Source organism: Chamaea fasciata, unplaced genomic scaffold (assembly GCF_029207755.1).
Source record: "Chamaea fasciata isolate MVZ Bird 193981 ecotype frontalis unplaced genomic scaffold, bChaFas1.0.hap1 SCAF_10, whole genome shotgun sequence".
Lineage (NCBI taxonomy): Eukaryota > Metazoa > Chordata > Aves > Passeriformes > Sylviidae > Chamaea > Chamaea fasciata.
The window spans coordinates 16,374,663-16,391,583 of NW_027094095.1; the positions used below are offsets into that span (position 1 = coordinate 16,374,663).

The 16,921-nt window shown below is 38.9% G+C and overlaps 1 protein-coding gene across 3 annotated transcripts in view; it reads left to right on the forward strand.

Moving 5' to 3' along the window:
- Window positions 1–16,921, forward strand: part of TGFBR3 (transforming growth factor beta receptor 3) — a 116,067-nt gene that overhangs the window by 88,813 nt on the left and 10,333 nt on the right. For 2 of the 3 annotated variants that reach the window (XM_066192480.1, XM_066192481.1), the window contains exons 8-15: window positions 2,663–2,852; window positions 4,079–4,395; window positions 5,083–5,232; window positions 6,963–7,091; window positions 7,340–7,507; window positions 10,127–10,420; window positions 10,907–11,027; window positions 14,991–15,026. In XM_066192480.1, coding sequence (XP_066048577.1) covers window positions 2,663–2,852; window positions 4,079–4,395; window positions 5,083–5,232; window positions 6,963–7,091; window positions 7,340–7,507; window positions 10,127–10,420; window positions 10,907–11,027; window positions 14,991–15,026 — 1,405 coding nt within the window. The remainder of the gene's footprint in view (window positions 1–2,662; window positions 2,853–4,078; window positions 4,396–5,082; window positions 5,233–6,962; window positions 7,092–7,339; window positions 7,508–10,126; window positions 10,421–10,906; window positions 11,028–14,990; window positions 15,027–16,921) is intronic. The other variant, XM_066192482.1, reaches the window with a different exon arrangement.

Here is a 16,921-nt window from a genome sequence, read left to right on the forward strand (position 1 = left end):
TCTTTTTATTAGTTGAAGCAGTTCCATGCACTTCAATTTTCCTAACTTCTTGCCCTCACTATGAATTAGAATTGTCTTGAGGGGATTGGCAAGCTGAGAGGGAAGGGTTAGCGCTAAGCTGCCTCAAACCCAGGACTGTAAGTTACTGAGGTCTAAGTTCACGGACAAGAAATTAAAAAGATGTTTTAGGTCATATAGCTCATGTCCCAGTTTGCTGTGTTTTTTTGAAACTCTAAAAGAGGATGGACACAAACCCCAGTAAAATGGGAGTACTTTAGGTAAATTAATTGCACACAATGTATGTGCAGTGCTTTCCTCCCAGGCTGTGTTTAACTCCTGTGTTGAGTCCTTACATGCAGTGCTTGTGTGGTTCTCTGCTTGTTCACTGCTGTTCACATAGCTTCCTTTGCAGCTGGTCTCCCTCTGCAAAGCTGGGAACTGTGCAGTGAAGTTGCAGAAAGAAATGAAGTGTCTTGAGGGGCAAGGAGTGAGAGAGGTGCAATGCACAAAACAAACCTTTGAGGGTTTCAGAAACTTGGAGGGACGGTTGTTTACCTGAGAACAGCTGCCCACCACTTTCTGAAATAGCGTCTATTCTGAGTAGGTTGGTGGGGGCTCAGATTGCCTGGTTTCAGTCACTGTGTAGTAAAGTATTGGCAGGGCAGGCAAGTGAAGGGAGGTCTATTCCTGCAAGCCCTCGTTGTTGCTTTTGTTTCAGTGAGGCAATGCAGGACTGAACATGTACAGGCTCCGTGTGGAGTGGGGGGGTGTAAACAAGCCCTGGAAATGCTCGGGTGCCAGCAAGGACAGTAAAGTTCTGAGACAATATTTGTTCAGCTGTCTCCTCATGACAGAATACTAAAGAGATACAGCAAAGTTGGGGTAGCATAATAACTCCTACCAGTCAAAGCTGTGTGGTAATATGAAAATACGTGATCAGTTGCGTCCAGATTTGCACGTGTTGAAGAGCAAAGAGTAGTTGATCCCAAAGAGTAGTAAGGCACTAAAAGTAGGATACCTATTGCTCCATTTTTGTTTCTTATCTTCAGTAGTCTTTGCTGAGCATTGATAACTGTTCTGGTAACATTATCCTCAAACCAGGTGCTCCGTACTTAAAGTTATCTTTAACTTGAGTTGTGAAGCTCCAAGTGTTCAAAGACTGCAGAACTGGGTCTTTAGGAAGAAATGAGGGAGGGAGCTAAAGGTACACTACGCCATTCCATCAGGATTCTCTACATGCTTTATTCACTTCATTGTTCAAAAACTCCTTCTGATGTCAGGTAGAGAAGTGCAGAGTGGGCTGTCTGACCTGTGTAGCATGTTCATATGAGCACTGCCTAAGGGAGGTCTCTCTTGGCAATCTTCTGGTGTTCTAGAGTGAAAGAGATTTAAGATTTGTTCCCATTGAGGAAAAACCAGTGGGGATGAAAAGAAGATGCAGCCTATATGATGGAGGAGGTAATGGAGCATGGGAATGAAAGTGTTTGTGGAACATTCCATGGTATCAGCTGCATTAGAAAGTGCATTTCAATCACATTGCAGAAATCATTGAAGAGTGGGTCATCGTGCCCTTCCTGCAGCATCTATGTGTTCATCTTGTTCTGTAGCCATTGATGTGATTGTTATACTGATAATAGTAATGTTGTGACTGTAAGACTAAGTACATAGATATATATTTAGCTTTGGCGTGAATGATTACATGTTAAAGATGCCAATCTGCTGAATACAAGTTTGTATAATACCAGTGAGTATTTTTGAACTGCTCCTCTAACAGTGAGAGATATTTGTTATGTTCCTTTGACTTGTCCATTTGGGCAAAAAAAATTTGAAATTTTAAAAAACATTTACAGGAAAATGAAAACTAAGTGGTTGTGTGACTCATTTATTTAATAATAATTCATCATGTTCATTCATAAGGTCAGCATGTGCCTTTATGAGTTTGCTGGATGTATTTGTGTAAAACTTGTATTGTTAATGGATTTTAAAATCTTTTCATGTGCAGAAAAGTATATGTTGTTTTTTTAAGTAGTCTGGCCATGCATGAATGTGCATGGTCTCGCTTAGTGCTCTATTAAGTGTTTACTGTTTAACAAACTCAACACTTTGGAGGAGGCACACAGCATTTCTAGGGTGAAGCTCATTCAGACACAGCCTGTCCTTGCTGCCAGCTGACTTACAGCATTAGCTGGTAAAAACTCTGCTTCATGAGCGTGCTTTTTGCCTTTTTCAGTAATGCTCATTTGAACAAAGGCTTTCCTTTATCCAGCTTAGGTAATGCTCTAATCCAAGAAATTAAGGGGACACTTGAAAATTCATTAGTCATCTTGAGTTCACTTAAGGAATAATTTCAGCTCAGTTTTGAAGAAAGTATGGCATTGTAAAAAAGGCTGTAAATACGTCTCGTTTAGGGATTAACAGTTTCTGATTGCCTTGATTTATTGTACTCCAGGCAGAGGCTGAGAGGAAGCAGGGAGTTCTTTTCCATCTATGCAGCAGTTATGTGCCTAAGGTGGGAGGGTTTGATTTATTTCCCAGGTGTCCTGCGTTTGCTGTTATTTAATAGATAAAACAGAATAAAAAAACAGGGTTCAATCAGTGTCACTATTCCATCGTAAGCATCCTTAAGGGGTAAATCACAAACCAAGTTTTTCTTTATTTACAGACATCAAACAGTATTGGTTTTGGAAAAGAAACAGAACGATCCATGGATATGAGTAAATCAGTAATACCTGACCTTCCCTCATCGCATGAGAGTTTGATCAAGTGGGCTTACGAGCACAATTATAGTCCAGTTATTTCCTACACAAAAGCACCTGTTGCTAACAGATTTCATCTGCAGCTTGAAGATACAGGTAAGTTTCAAGATGGACTTTTAGCATATAGAAAAAACACATCTTGTGTTTCTAGGAATGCAATTACTTGAAAGGTGTTTTCTCAGTTTTGAAGCTTGGGGGTGGTTTTTTTTAAGCTTTGGCTGTTGCACTTCTTTTACTGCTGGTCATCAAGAATGCTGGTAATATCCATGAATTATGGTTACAAATAATAATCTGTGGCTTTTTCATTACAAAAGTCCAAGTAAAGTTGTGTTATTTTCTGAAATTTGGTGGAATTAAATGTTTAGAGTTTATCCAAAGCACAGGACTTCATAGCTGATGGTACCCAGTGTACACTGAAATAGATGTCAGCAACAAGATAGTTTGGTAGTTAATAAATCCAGCTTTGATTTTTTTTTTAGTGTGTTTTTTCCAAAAGTATGAGCATAATGTTTCCTTGAGATGATTAAATAAACACTGAAACTGTTTACAGACATGAGTGACTTACCAAAAAAGTCTGAGCAAGCAGAATAAATACAACTATTGAAAAAACCTGGGTATTAGGCCAAAGTAATTGCTGATGTTAAGCTGGGTATGGATACATTCTGGGTCCATTGACACTAGCAGAGTTCCATCTTTGTTTTTCACTAATTCTGAGTTGCAACCACTAAAACTATTGTTTTACAATTTTAATAGAGATCACATTCACGTTTATTTTATCAATTGTACTCTCATGGATTCTGTCTTCAGCAGTCACGTGTATAAGCCAAGAGATAGTTTTTCATCTACTCACTATAAAGTTAACTCTTATTTAGCTTCATTCTGGTTATGTAAGTAATTTCACAACAGTAGTGACTGAATTTCTAATGGGTCAGGTAGTGGAAGAATTTCACCTAATGATTTGTATTAGGCTCTTTCAGCACTATCAAAATAGTATATTTGATGAATCTGATGTTTCTTTTACCTCTGTGGATCTTTTACATATAATAGATCCACTTATCGAAAGTTTATTTTCAGCTCTTGGTGAAAGATTTCTGACAGGGGCTAAGTATACCAAGATTAGATGCCTCAGTAACAGCTAAACCCTTAGTTGTAGGATTTGTGGCTACTTACCTGAAAAGTACAAAGATGCTGCTTTTGTTGTCCTTCATGAGCTCCCTTTATGGATAGTATTTTTTGTATGAAAATTATTAGTTCTAGATACTTTTGGGAAAAATATCTAATAAGCTAATGTGGATTTGTTGTTGGTTTGGTTTTTTTTTCAGAAGAGATGAATGATGAAGAAGACCATTCCCTTCCTCCAGAGCTGACAGAATTGCTGGGTGCTAACCCACTGCCAGCTCCAAAGAATACCGATGGCCTGACTTTTCCATTTCACATTAACAGAGGAAGACATGACACAGTGGGAGAAGAAATCTTCCCATCTAGGCATTCAGTAGATACATTAATAAATCATGACTTTGCGCATTCCCTCTCAAAACATAAAGAACCTGAAGAAGTTCAGGGCAGTGCTGATATGGCCCTGTCAATAAAGTGTGATGACAAAGTTATGACGGTAGCTGTAGAAAAGGATTCTCTACAGGTTGGTGTGATATCTGGTTCACAAAACTGGGGAGGCTTTTTTGGGCAGAGCATTTTTATTTGCATTTTGACTGAAAAAATAAACATTCAAAGTCCTACAGCCATGACCACACAACCCTCCCAAAATCGTTTGGTGAGGAAACTATACTGTAGATGTTCTTTGCCCTAACTCAGAATCACGTTTTCTCTTCCCAGCAATCTGGTGGTTTTTAGAGGGATTTCTGATCGAAGACATGCATGGTTGGTTCCATCAAAAGGTTCCTGTACTCAGCCATCAGTCTCAGTTTTTAATTTCCAAAGTACTAAGAAGCTGCTTTTGGTAGCAGTGTGAAGCCTAAATAGATCTAAAGATCTATCTTTACCATCTACCAGCTGACAGGTTGCTTGTGTCCATTTGTATTGTGGAAAAGAGCCTGAAACAGACAGCATTTTAGCTCATTTCAGACCAAACAGAGTCAGCATTATTAATCAGCAGATTAATAATGAACCTGTTGTTTCCTTTTTTTCCATGTTACATTTATTCCTTGTCTGCCATGCATAACAGCATTTTGAGAGTGACCTTCCCTGGACGTCAGTACAATGAACTCCACTTCCTCCTGTCAGCAGTCACGAACAGTGGCTGAGCTGCTCTTGAGCAGGGGCCGAGCACAGTGGTGCTCCAGCCCCTCACAAAGCGCCTTTGTTTCAGGCTGGCGGCTACGCCCGCACGGAGCTCTCGCTGCTGGACCACTCCTGCAAGGCCACCATGAATGGGACCCACTTCATCTTGGAATCTTCACTCAACAAATGCGGCACTCGGACAGCATATGTCTTGAACAGGATTGTTTATTTTAACTCTGTGAGTATTTTACAAAGAGGATCCACCTTCTGGACTGCACATCATAGTAGTACAAGGAAGCCGTTGTAGTTAGCTTTAGCCGTAGCAAACAGAAGGTATCCTGATCCTTTCTAGTTGCAGCCACAGTCTCTGTATTTGAGGAGGTATGAAGGCTGCACATTCAGTTTGTGCCTGTCTGTGGTCAGATAGTATCCCAAAGGCAAACAGAGGAGTTGGAGTTAAATGCATTTTACAGCATGGCTGCCCTTTGGGGACCATCTGTACCAGTGTGGGAGGAGTTGCACGGGCGTGCCCTATGCAGCTTTGATCATCCATACATAAGCTGTAATACATAGTTGTAAAGAGAAATAGGAGTGAAGTTTTGTAATTGCACAAAGCAATACCTTTTAATTCATATCCTGAATTAAGTGAAATATTTTTCTTCTAAAATTGTGTGTGAAAAAAGGCTTTTAAAATGTAAGGAAATGACATTATTTTTTTCATGCTTTTCTCTTAGAATTTGAATTAATATTTTTTAGAAGTTGCTATATGAAATGAAGGGACTCTTGAGTGCTAGTATATGAGTGGTGATGTAAAGGAGCCCAGTTAGGTTGTAAGCAACTGCTTCCAGATTGGCTCAGCTTATGAGCCAGAGTACAATGCAGATATTCTGGGTTCAAAAGTAATGACACGTTTCTCTTGCTGAGCTTTCCAGTACATAGAAGTAACTTTGGCAGATGATGGAAAGCCTGTGGTCCAACCCAAACACAGCTCAGGCAATCTGTTCTGGCCTTGCCTGGTTAAAACTGTTCTGTGCTGGGGAGTCAGTAGCACCTAACTTTAGAAGCAGTCCCAAACCAAGATAGAATCTTCGGCAAGCAACAGAACAGCACAGGTCTAAATATTCTCATGGTCCCTGTAGTCTATTATGACCCAAAGTAAAAGTAGTCATTTACCTCCTCTCCTTTCTCCATCCTGGTCTTTTAATAGTCTTGGCTATACATTTGAACTCTGAATCATGTATAGGATTGTTCAAAATTTGGGAGCGTTTCTCCTAAAAACCAGACATCCTGCAGTGGAGTGTCAAAGGGTGTGTGTGTGTGTCATTTTTTAGCAGTTGCTCTAAGTCTAAGAAAACAAAACTGAAGTCCTGGGAGGGAGGGAACTAGCTGAGAAACTGCAAGCGTAAAGAGGCAGAATGCAGAACACTGGAAAACAAAACCATAAATTTCCAGATGAAGAAATGAAGACATGTAAAAAGGATGAAAAAGAAAAAAGAGGAGGGGGAAAAATGGGGGGAAAATGAAGAAGGAATATCATGGGTTTGGGTGTACACATCTGAAAAAAAATGCTAATGTCAGAAGAGAAAATTTTTAGTGATTTTTTATGAGTGCATTAAGAAGAACTGCAAGTAAAAAAGTATCACTTTAGAAAGCTATTTCTATTTTCAGTGTTGGCTATAGAAATACTAGAAATAGAACAGAAATGCTGGGCTGCTCATTCAGATACCAATACCCACACTGGTGTCTTTCTTCACTGGCTCTGAATTCTGCAAAAAACTCGGGCATTCTTTAAATATAAGCTACATATCCTACATGCTCAGCACAAGGCTGTTAAGGATATGCTTTCCATTGCTTAGCTGGTGCTCTTCTTGTGGCTTTTGCATTGTTCTGAAGAGAGCAGAAAATAACAACCCTGAGAGCACTTGGTTATCACCTAATCTAATTTGTTTGCAATCCCTCTCTGTGCAGATTGTCATTCAGCTGTCAGCACCAGCTGAAGGCAGTGGCTTTGAAGATGACGACATGGAATCGGGTGATGGATTTCCAGGGGATGCTGATGAGGGAGAGGTGGCTTTCTCAAGCTGGCCTGAAATAGCGGTATGTAACCCTCGGGTTTGCACCTGACAGTGAAGAGAAACCTTTTGTAATAGGCATTTCACATAAATTACATTATTGTCTAGAAATTAATTTGTCTCTTAACACATTTCTTCTCACTACAGTTTCTTATGACCCCGTTGAAGATTTGCACTAAGTAGATGTAGCGTGGGTGGGCCTATGTTGTATGTAACAAATTTGTCCTACCGCTCCTGACTTGTGATGTTACTGTATTTTTTTTCTCATTTTAGTTTAACTGCACACTGCACCGGCCAGAGGATGACAGAGGTATTTTCTGGCCTCCCGAACCACACATCACCAATGTGACCTTCAACATGGAGCTGTACAAAACAGATTCGTTTCTCGCTCCCTCACAAGGACTCTTCTCTGTTGCCAAGAATGGGCCAGTATATGTAGAGGTAACAACCTGAAAAAGACTTCAAACTGACTGACGGGTTTTGCAAGGCTGTGCAGCTGAGCCAAATCTGTTCTTGTCAGTTGAAAGGTTTTGTTGGGCAGTTGGTTCAGGCCACTGTGGTGGCTGCAGGGAACAGAAACTATGGGATAAGAACTAGGAAAATATTTTGGGTAAAAAACCCAAAGATTCTTGCAAAATGGATGAATTTAACTTATAAGTAAATTGTTGAATCTTGCTAAATGTGCTTTTCTGTACCAAACTTAAAGGTGGTTTCTGAGCTCATGCTCTGAACTGGCATGTCCTGATGGGTTCATTTTATTTTATGTCTGAACCTCATCTGAAAGATGTAGACATGCAGAAAAACTATTACAAATGTGTGTCTTTCATATGCTAGTGTTCTCAGGTTACACAGTTAATACAAATTCTGGTCTCTCTCCAGTCTGCTTAAAAACATCAGTTATAATCTTTTTGTTTTGAATGCTACCACATAAAGAGATCTAGCAGATTTAGATAAATAATACTAAAACAAAATCAACAGCCGAGTACCCTTGACTTCAGCTGCATTTTGCACATGATGTTTCCATGTGCTGCTGAGTTGCTTATGAAATCTGTGGAATTTCACACCAATAGAGTCAGTACTTTTAAAGATAGCTATGTGAACAGAATTTTGGATTTTCAAATAGTGGTAGACGTTAATAAATGCAGCTTTGGCAATGAAGAAGTATCACCAGTTTCTAGGCAAGTCAATCACAAGGTGTGAGCTGTGGGGTTGTGAGACCAGGAAAAAGCAGCAGTGCTATGCTGTGTTTCTCTTGCCCAAGTCAGTTTCTCTTTGGGAGCCCATGTTGCGCATGAAGAGCCGAGTAACCCATTTGGTGCAGTTTTCTTCATGATTTCAGCCCGCTTTGTCGTTTTGTTGTTCTCTACCCAGTGAAAAGTATTTAAGACAGCTAAAGCAAAAATAAAGTCTGTCTCACTCAGTTAAGAATATTTTTATAACAAACACTTAAAGCCATCCGCTTCCTTCATTGATCTGGGATGAATCCCCCTGACTCTGAGCCTACTGGAGCTGTTTATTCAGACAGATGTTCTGATTTCTTTATCACCTGTCCTGGCAAAAGCCTTTTTTAATTCTGTTTATCTTTCTTGCGTGGTGGAAAACGTATCAGTTTTGAACTTCTGTGACTCCATTTTTTTAAGATGACACTGATTTTTGTTTTCCCTTTCTTGTTTCTATTTGCATTTGTTACTAAGAAAAATATTTTTATATTTTGATAAATACATATTCGGTAAAATTTTTCTATCTCCTTTTTCCTTGTTTAGTACGGTGGGTTTTTTTGTGTATGTGTTTGAATCTTTTGGATTCTGGGGTTTTTTTCTTTCTTCTCTCCTGTAATTTTCTTACAATATTTTGTCTTCCAGTTTCCTCCTGTGGTTCTTTTCTTTCCTTGAGATATCATTCATCCTTTTATTTAATTAACTGTAGTATGCCTGTTCTACTTTCCATAATCTCTTTTTTAATTAGTTTACACCGTCAGCTCGTTTCCTGTCAGTATCTGTGGTTGACTTTTGCATACATCTTTATTTCTGTTCTTTTTAGAAGATACTCTTTATTGCTTAGATGCTTCAGCACATCCCTTCATCTCTAATTTGATTGCTGCTCACATAAGGGAGAGGAAAAAGGAGAAATGCTTTTATTCACTGCAAAACTTGTAGCACCCAGAAATTACAACATAGACCACGCAGTTTGGCAGGCTCTTCCTAAAAGATACATGCAGCACATATGGATTAAGTATGCATATAAGGCACATTTCTTCTAAGCAGATTTCTTGTGGAACTGTTTCATTGGGCAGTGTTAATGGTTAGACAAATGCTTCTGTTGTTTATTAAGAGTAACATGCCTCATTTGTTACAAATTCCATTTATTTTTTTCTTTGAATGATTCTGTAGCATTTATTGTCTGCATTCCAATCCAGCTGAGCAACATCAGGGCATCAGAAGCTTTCAGTATTAATTATTTTTCATAAAAGAATATGAATTTCAAACTTACAATAAGCTAAAAGGATCCTTTCACAAGAAATGATGGCTTTTTAGGAGACTCCCTCAGCCCCTCCAGTCCAGGCATGCCACCCACACGTCAGACCATGACCTCCTCTCTGCCTTTGCATTCCTGTCTTGGCTGGGGGTGGATTCTCTGGTTTTTTGGGGTTTTTTTCCTATTTTCATTATAATTTTGAACAGATACAAAACTATGGAATTAGTGATTGATTTCTATAGAACTCTGCTACAGCCTGTGTGTCTAAGGGAGGCAGTGCCATCTCAGGTGGCAGACACAGACATTAACTGTGTGTCTTATCTGGGGCGGGGGGTGTTCGTCTGCTTTCAGAAAGATAAGGAATTGCTATATTTATGCATGGTTATGCTATTAAACAGCTGCTGATTTTGAAACCACAGATTTTCTGTCTCTCAGTTTGACAGTTTACCCTTAACATTTAGCCTTCAAAATACTTCAGATTGGAAATGGCACTGGAAAACTGCTTAAAAAATTGTTGAAAATATTAATGAAATGTGAACTAAAAATGTCATTTCTGAGATCTTACTGTCTCTTTCTTTAATGCAGGTGTCTGTGACTAAAGCTGACAGATCGTTGGGCTTTGCTATTCAAACGTGCTTTGTTTCCCCGTTTTCAAATCCAGATAGAATGTCTGACTATACCATTATAGAAAACATTTGTCCTAAAGATGAATCTGTTAAATTCTACAGTATTGAGAATTTTCTAATACCACACGCACAGAAGGACAGAAAAAGATTCAGCTTTGTGTTCAAACCAATGTTCAACATCTCACTGCTCTTTCTTCACTGCGAGTTGACTTTGTGTACAAATAAAGACAAAGATAGTCAAGGACTGCCAAAGGTCAGTAATTAATTAAATTCATCAAAACTTCTGATTTAGATGAAAACAATGTATTTTTTCATCAGAACTCTGAAGGTAATAAATAGTTTTCTATGGAATTGTCTAATGAACATGATATCTCTAGGCTAAGGATTTTAATAGCTTAGAGTTATTATGCTGTGCATTTTGACTACATAATTTGCAGTTGCTGTTTAAATTTCAATAGGTGGCTACAAATAGAAATGGCTTTTTATTGCACAATTGGTTCTAGTTTATCTTTTCTATTCGTATCCAAAGCACAAACAATGTTAGCTTTAATTTCCAAAGACATGCACCATATTGGATAATATTGTAATCTGATTGCTACAAAAGAGAAGGTTGTTTGGAGGTTCTCTTTTTTTGGTAAATTGTGTAGGGAAAAACTGGTTATGAGGCAGCTGTGTCACTGGCACAGCAGTCCTGGGAGATGGGTGACACTGACCTCACACTCTGTTCTTTGCACTCCAGTGCATTCCTCCTGATGAAGCTTGCACCTCTCTCAACGTGGATATGATCTTGGCCATGATGCACAACAAGAAAACCTTCACCAAGCCCCTTGTTGTAATAACACATGAAGGAAAACAAGAAGGTATAAAAATGAGCTTGACTTGTTGAATAATGCTGTATATATAAAATATTGTGTAACATACAGCCACTTGAAATGAGGGAGTGCTACGAGAGTGTGACATTTTTTAATCTTGTGGTGGTACTGTGTCTGTAAGATGTAACTTGTTAGGACATTTCGCTGGCAGCACTCATCAGGCCAAGTCATAGCCATTTTTTAACCACTGTTACTGTTCTCTGGATGTGTGGGTTTGCCTAGCATTGAGAGAGGAATACTCAAAGTAGTACAAAATAACATGGTTTTTGGAAGTATGAATGTAGCAGTAGCACTTGAAGCAATTTCTTGTTGCCCAGAGATCAAAGGCAGTGTTCTGCTCCCTGCTGTGTCCTTTATTTATTGTGCTTGTAAATATAAATTTATGAATAACAACAATGGAATTGCAAATTACTGAGGATGTTAAAGCCTGATAAGTTTGTCAGGCAAAGAGGTGGCCCCCGGGGGCTTACTAGATTCTTAAATCTTGAAGAACAAAGGATAGTATGCACAAAGGGGCTCCATTTTGGTGGGACTTGTTTGAATATGGGATCTTTCTTGGGAAAAAAAAGAGTGGTTAGTAACTGGTTGAAGGAGTTGAAGAGGCTGAAGTGCATTATGAGATAATGCCAAACAGCATCATGAGACCTTATTCTAGTTTAAGAATATGCCCCGTGAGTGATAGGAAGTAAAAACCGTTCTCAGTTTCATTTAATTTGAAAGTTTTTTTAGTAGATCCCTCTGACAACAGCATGAGTTACGTTTTGATGCAGTCCTAGAAAAAAGTATGTGCATTTATATTTTTGTATTTGCACTGAAGTTTTATAAGAAGCTTCAGTGGCCTCTCATACACATCAAAATCTTCTGATGGTGTCCAAAGGCTGTTTGACCTCTGGAATGCTTTTCAGGGAGCATCAAAAGGATGGGTATTAGGAGTCCTTTAACCTCTGTTTTACAGTGCATGCTGTTAGTCTTTGAACAACTTGAAGTTCAAATACAGCATTGCTAGGGGACATAGGCAACAACTGTTTCTAACTATGCAAGTCAGCTCATACTTAGTTTGGAGGGTTTTTAACAAAATTGTTAATACAGATCAAATCCACTATGAATTAAAGCCAGGTATTTGATCTGTCACCGTCACGATTAAAACTGTGCTTTGGGCCTGACTCTGGGCTTTCATTTTGCTCAGCTCTCATATTATTTCAGTAGGTTTTCTATTGGGAATGAGTAAATCCTGCAACTGAAATTTGGCTTTCAATAAACAGACTCGTACTTCAGCTCTCTTGTCCTTATGATGTGTGGAGCATTGTGCGCAGCTCCCATCTCAGGCTCCACTCAGAATGTTGTCTTTGTCAGAGGCACAAGGTCTCAGTGTGCAAAGACAAGCTAAATTTATAAAGATTAGTTACAAGACAACAGTGTGAGAGAGTATTTTGTTGCATTGTGGGTGATTTAGTATAATTGTGAGATGTTTGGTGGAAATCTCCCCAGCATATCCCAGCTTTCAGACATAATACAAAGTGGCACATTAACAATGTAGCTTTGCTGGTATGCAGTTGTTCTGCAGTGAATCAAAACCCTTTTCCTAAAGACAAATGCCATTGTTGGCCAATATGTGAACCTAAGGTTTGGAGAAGAAATTACATCACATTATTGAACAGGAGAATTTGCCTCTCAGAGGTGGTGTTCTTCTTCTTTGATGTGAACAGAACCAGCTTTCACTATTGCAGACCACTCTATGTGAGGTACTGCCCCTAGTTCTCCTCATCAAGCCACATGTGAAAGTCATGTGCTTGACATTTCAAAAGTCAGAACAAACTAGTCATTGCAAAGGTGTTTTTTTTTCTTCAGACAAGCCTGTATTAGAAATGACAGCACTGTATCTAAATGAGAATTTGCAGTAGATCCCAATGGAAGTGTTTAAAACCTAACTCCATGCCACATACATTCCCTTTGCATTCCCGCATTTCCCCGTGCTCTCCCCTAGTCCCATGAAAAGCACGTGGATGGCCATTTATATGCTAGGAAATACATGTTCTGTGGAAAAAAATCTACCAATGTTGTTCAGATTATTGCTAAGTGTGGAAACTTTAAATTATTATTTCTACAGCAAAAAGACGTCATAGAAAGAAGGTCAAAAGGGTAACTAAAAAGTGCCCCTATCCTACAAATGTATAGAAAATTATGATAATTCTCAAGGCTGGCAGCACTTGTTTTTAAATTAGATGGTTTTCGTAGACCTCAGTGATTCTCACTGCTTCTGAACTGCTCTGAGCAAATCACAATAAAATACATGTAAGAACTGGATGACTGAAGAGAATTGATAATAAGCTACACAGCTTATCATTAGCTGATTTCATATTCTCTGTAGAGAGGCCAGTGATAGAAATAGCATGGAAAATTCATTTTCCCCTCAGCTCAGAAGGCATTTCCTTGGCACTTGGGAAATGCCAGTGGAGTGTTTGGACAATCTGATAGTGCCCTTACCCATGTTTGTACTTTTCAGTGCTCCTTGATTTCAGTCCAGCCCTCTGGCAGATCTTACATTCAGTTATACTGTTGCTGTTACGTGCACTTGATAACTTTCCAGATTATTTGTGCATGCACCACCCCACATACCCCTCTATGTCCTCACCTGTTTCCTACTACTGTTCCACCTGTTTCCCATCATCTGCCAAAAGATACTCTTCAACAGATTTGCAAGAGATACTCTCGTGTTAGAACAAGACACAATAACACAGTTTAAGAATAAAATGCTTTTTTGATTTTGTAGGCACACGTGTCTCAAGGCCTAATGATCTAAGGGATATTGCTGGAAGTTTGGTGCTGACGTCTGGGTTTTAGAAGTTAGAAGCATAGTCTTCTTTAAGAACACTTTAAATAAATGAATATATTTATTTTCAGTATTTTTGGGTTGTTATGTTTGCATAGAAATTAATTAAACTATTTTTTTTCCATTTGCTAAAGATACAAAAACATGTACTGAAGCACAGTGTTATCAAATCCTTTTACATCTATTGCACTGATCACACTCAGATATGCCAAAATATAAATGAAATCCCTGAGTTGCTGGGCAATCCAGAATCAAACTGCAGCTAACCAAACAGGACCCTGAGTCTGAAGCCAGAATTTCTAGCTCTTCTGCTTAGGTGGCATTCTTGGAGAAAGATGAGAGACCAATTAAGAGAAAGGAGGGGAAATTCTTCATTTTTTAAACATTTGTTTACTTGTCTCTTTCTGTTACAGGGTGATATCTTCATCACTAGGATGATGATATTTGGTGTTCTTGCCTAGAATAATAGCTTTGATCTTTGAACAATACCTTTGATCTTTTATTTCTTATATATAATAATAAATTTCGTAAAACTCCTCCCCCTCCCCCCCAAAAAAAAAAAAACCAACAACCAACAGAACTTCCAAGACTCAGGAAAATGGGTGAATCAACACATACTCATGCAATTTGGACAAAGCAGTTTGTATTATGCTATTACACTCACTATTCTTTAGTGACTGTTTGCTTTCGTGTGTGATCTAGTGTGCTGTTACCTCATATTTATGATTAGTGAGTGGTCAGATGGATGCAATCACCTTAATACAGTCTTTGTTCCTTCCCAATCTGAACTTTAAGAGTTTCACACAGAGGTAACCAGAGTTACTGTGGGTCATGCCTGATGACATCTGATTTGGGAAAAGTTGCAGTGTATTTGCCAACAAAATATACGGTGCATGAACTATACTCTAGATAGAGTCTCTTGAGGAATAATTAATATACAAATAGAATTTTTCTGAGATGAGTGAGTTTACTGAATTTGGTCTGCTTTTCCTGAAATTCATGGTTTGTAAGAATTACAGTTGATGTCTTTCTGTCAGATCAGAACCTGCACAGTTTGTAGGCTGCATGTGGAACTCTTATCTGATTAATGCTTTGTACATTTTCTTTTTTTTTTAAATTAGATCCTTCCCTTCCAAAGCCAAACGTGAGACAGCCACGTAAGTAACTCTTGAAACAATCTCTTTCAATCTTTAAACGTTTGTCTACAAGGCATTAGATAAATTAAGAAAACTCTCTTCAAGCTTTCTGAGTGTGTGCATGTTTAATTCAGAGACAGAACAGAATTGACTGTACTGTTGAATGAGAGGTGTTTTCATCAGTGTTCAGAAGACTGTGACCTTTTGTGTATGTGAAAATCAGGTTTGGGGAAACACCACTGAGAGTCTCAGCCTTAGCAAGTTCACATGCTGGTGTGTGTGTGTCCCCCTCTCTGCTGAGGCCACTGCTTCCCAACAGCAGTGTTAGAGCAGCAGTGCCATCCCTCAGAGCTTCTGTGCCCTACCTGTGTCCTATTTCAGCCTCACTCCTGTCCTGCACCACAGCCCCAGGTGCTCCAGCACTTAAAAGGCTGTGCTTAGACGAGGTCATGGCCTTGATATGGATTAATTTCTTTGGTTTTACTGTTATCTTGGTGTAGTGAATTAGTCAGGGTCTATTAATGACCCAGAAAAGGAGAGGAGCAGCACTGGAAGAAAATAAACAGGAAGGTGTAGATGATGTGCAGCCAAAAGCAAGAATGAATGGAGAAAAGAGAGATTTAAAGAGGAAGTGAATAAGGTTTTTCTTCTGCTCCTGTCCCTGTGTCTTCAAGACTAAATTTGTTCAAAATAGCAAAGGCAGTGAGCAATTATGCTTGTGCCACTTCTCCATGCAACTTTTTTCTCTCCACTGTTTCCTCCTAAGAGGAGAGGACACTGATGGTGCCTGGTGGAAAAAACAGTTGAGTTTAGTCTTTTGTGTATGCATTTGAATGACTGGAAGTAGCCAGAGGAACCAGAAACAGTCTCATAGAAAAAATGGAAGAAAAACCTTCCAAGACACTATCTGTCAGGTGTTGTATATGCAAACTAGCTCACAAGCACCCAGAAATGTGATTGCCAACAGGAGCTGCTGGAGAAGACTTTTGATAAAAGAGGATGGAGGATGTCCTTAGGGACATCTGCTGGATGCAGGATGTGTAAAGTGAGCATGTTGATTGTGTTCTGAGAACTGAAAATTCCAGTGAAGGGTACTACTGAGATCCAGTCAGCTCATTTCCTGGCCAGCATAGTCAGTAAAATGTTATTCACTGGCCTAAGCAATTTTCTGCACTGGGAGATATTAAAAATACTAAAACTGGAAATCAGTTTTTTAAGAAGTAATTTCCCCCAAAGATTGCTGAATGATTATTAATTTTTTTTTAGTAGTTCTAATTACCAAAAAGAAAAACACAAAGGTGAAAAAAATTTCTGTTTGGATGATTAGCACTGGGGGTAATATGTCCAGGAAGCAAATGCTGTTACCCTTGAAATGGTCCTACAAAAGGGCCTCTCCCCTGGAAAGTGATTTACGTGTGTATGTGCTTCTATTTTTGTGATCTGGAGTTAATTTCATTTACTGAAAGCATTGCCAAATGTGAAAAACAATTGTTTCTATTTATGTTTTCGCTGACTTTCTGCTGGCATCTCTTCCCTCTTAACAGCAGTTCCGTTCTCCACCTAGATTTCAGACTGAACTTGAGGAGATGTGGGGGAAAGTTTGTTTGAATGTTAGGCCATTGAAATGAAAAGCATTTTTGCCAAACATCTCAGCCTTTTTAAAACACTTTAAAGATAAATGAATACTTAATTGAAAGCAAGTTATTAACAGCCAGCTGGAAATCCTTAATTTTTGCAACATTTTCCAGATTTGGGTGTGCTGAGCTGGAGTTTTACTTTGTGATGTGGAACAGTTGGTTGGACTGAAGCCACTCTGAAAGCATCACTTTCATTTCCTTGATGCAAATCTGCCAGTCTGTTTCTCAGAGCGGTGCTTAGTTAACTATGAAATTTTAAAAAGCTCTTCCATGGAAGAG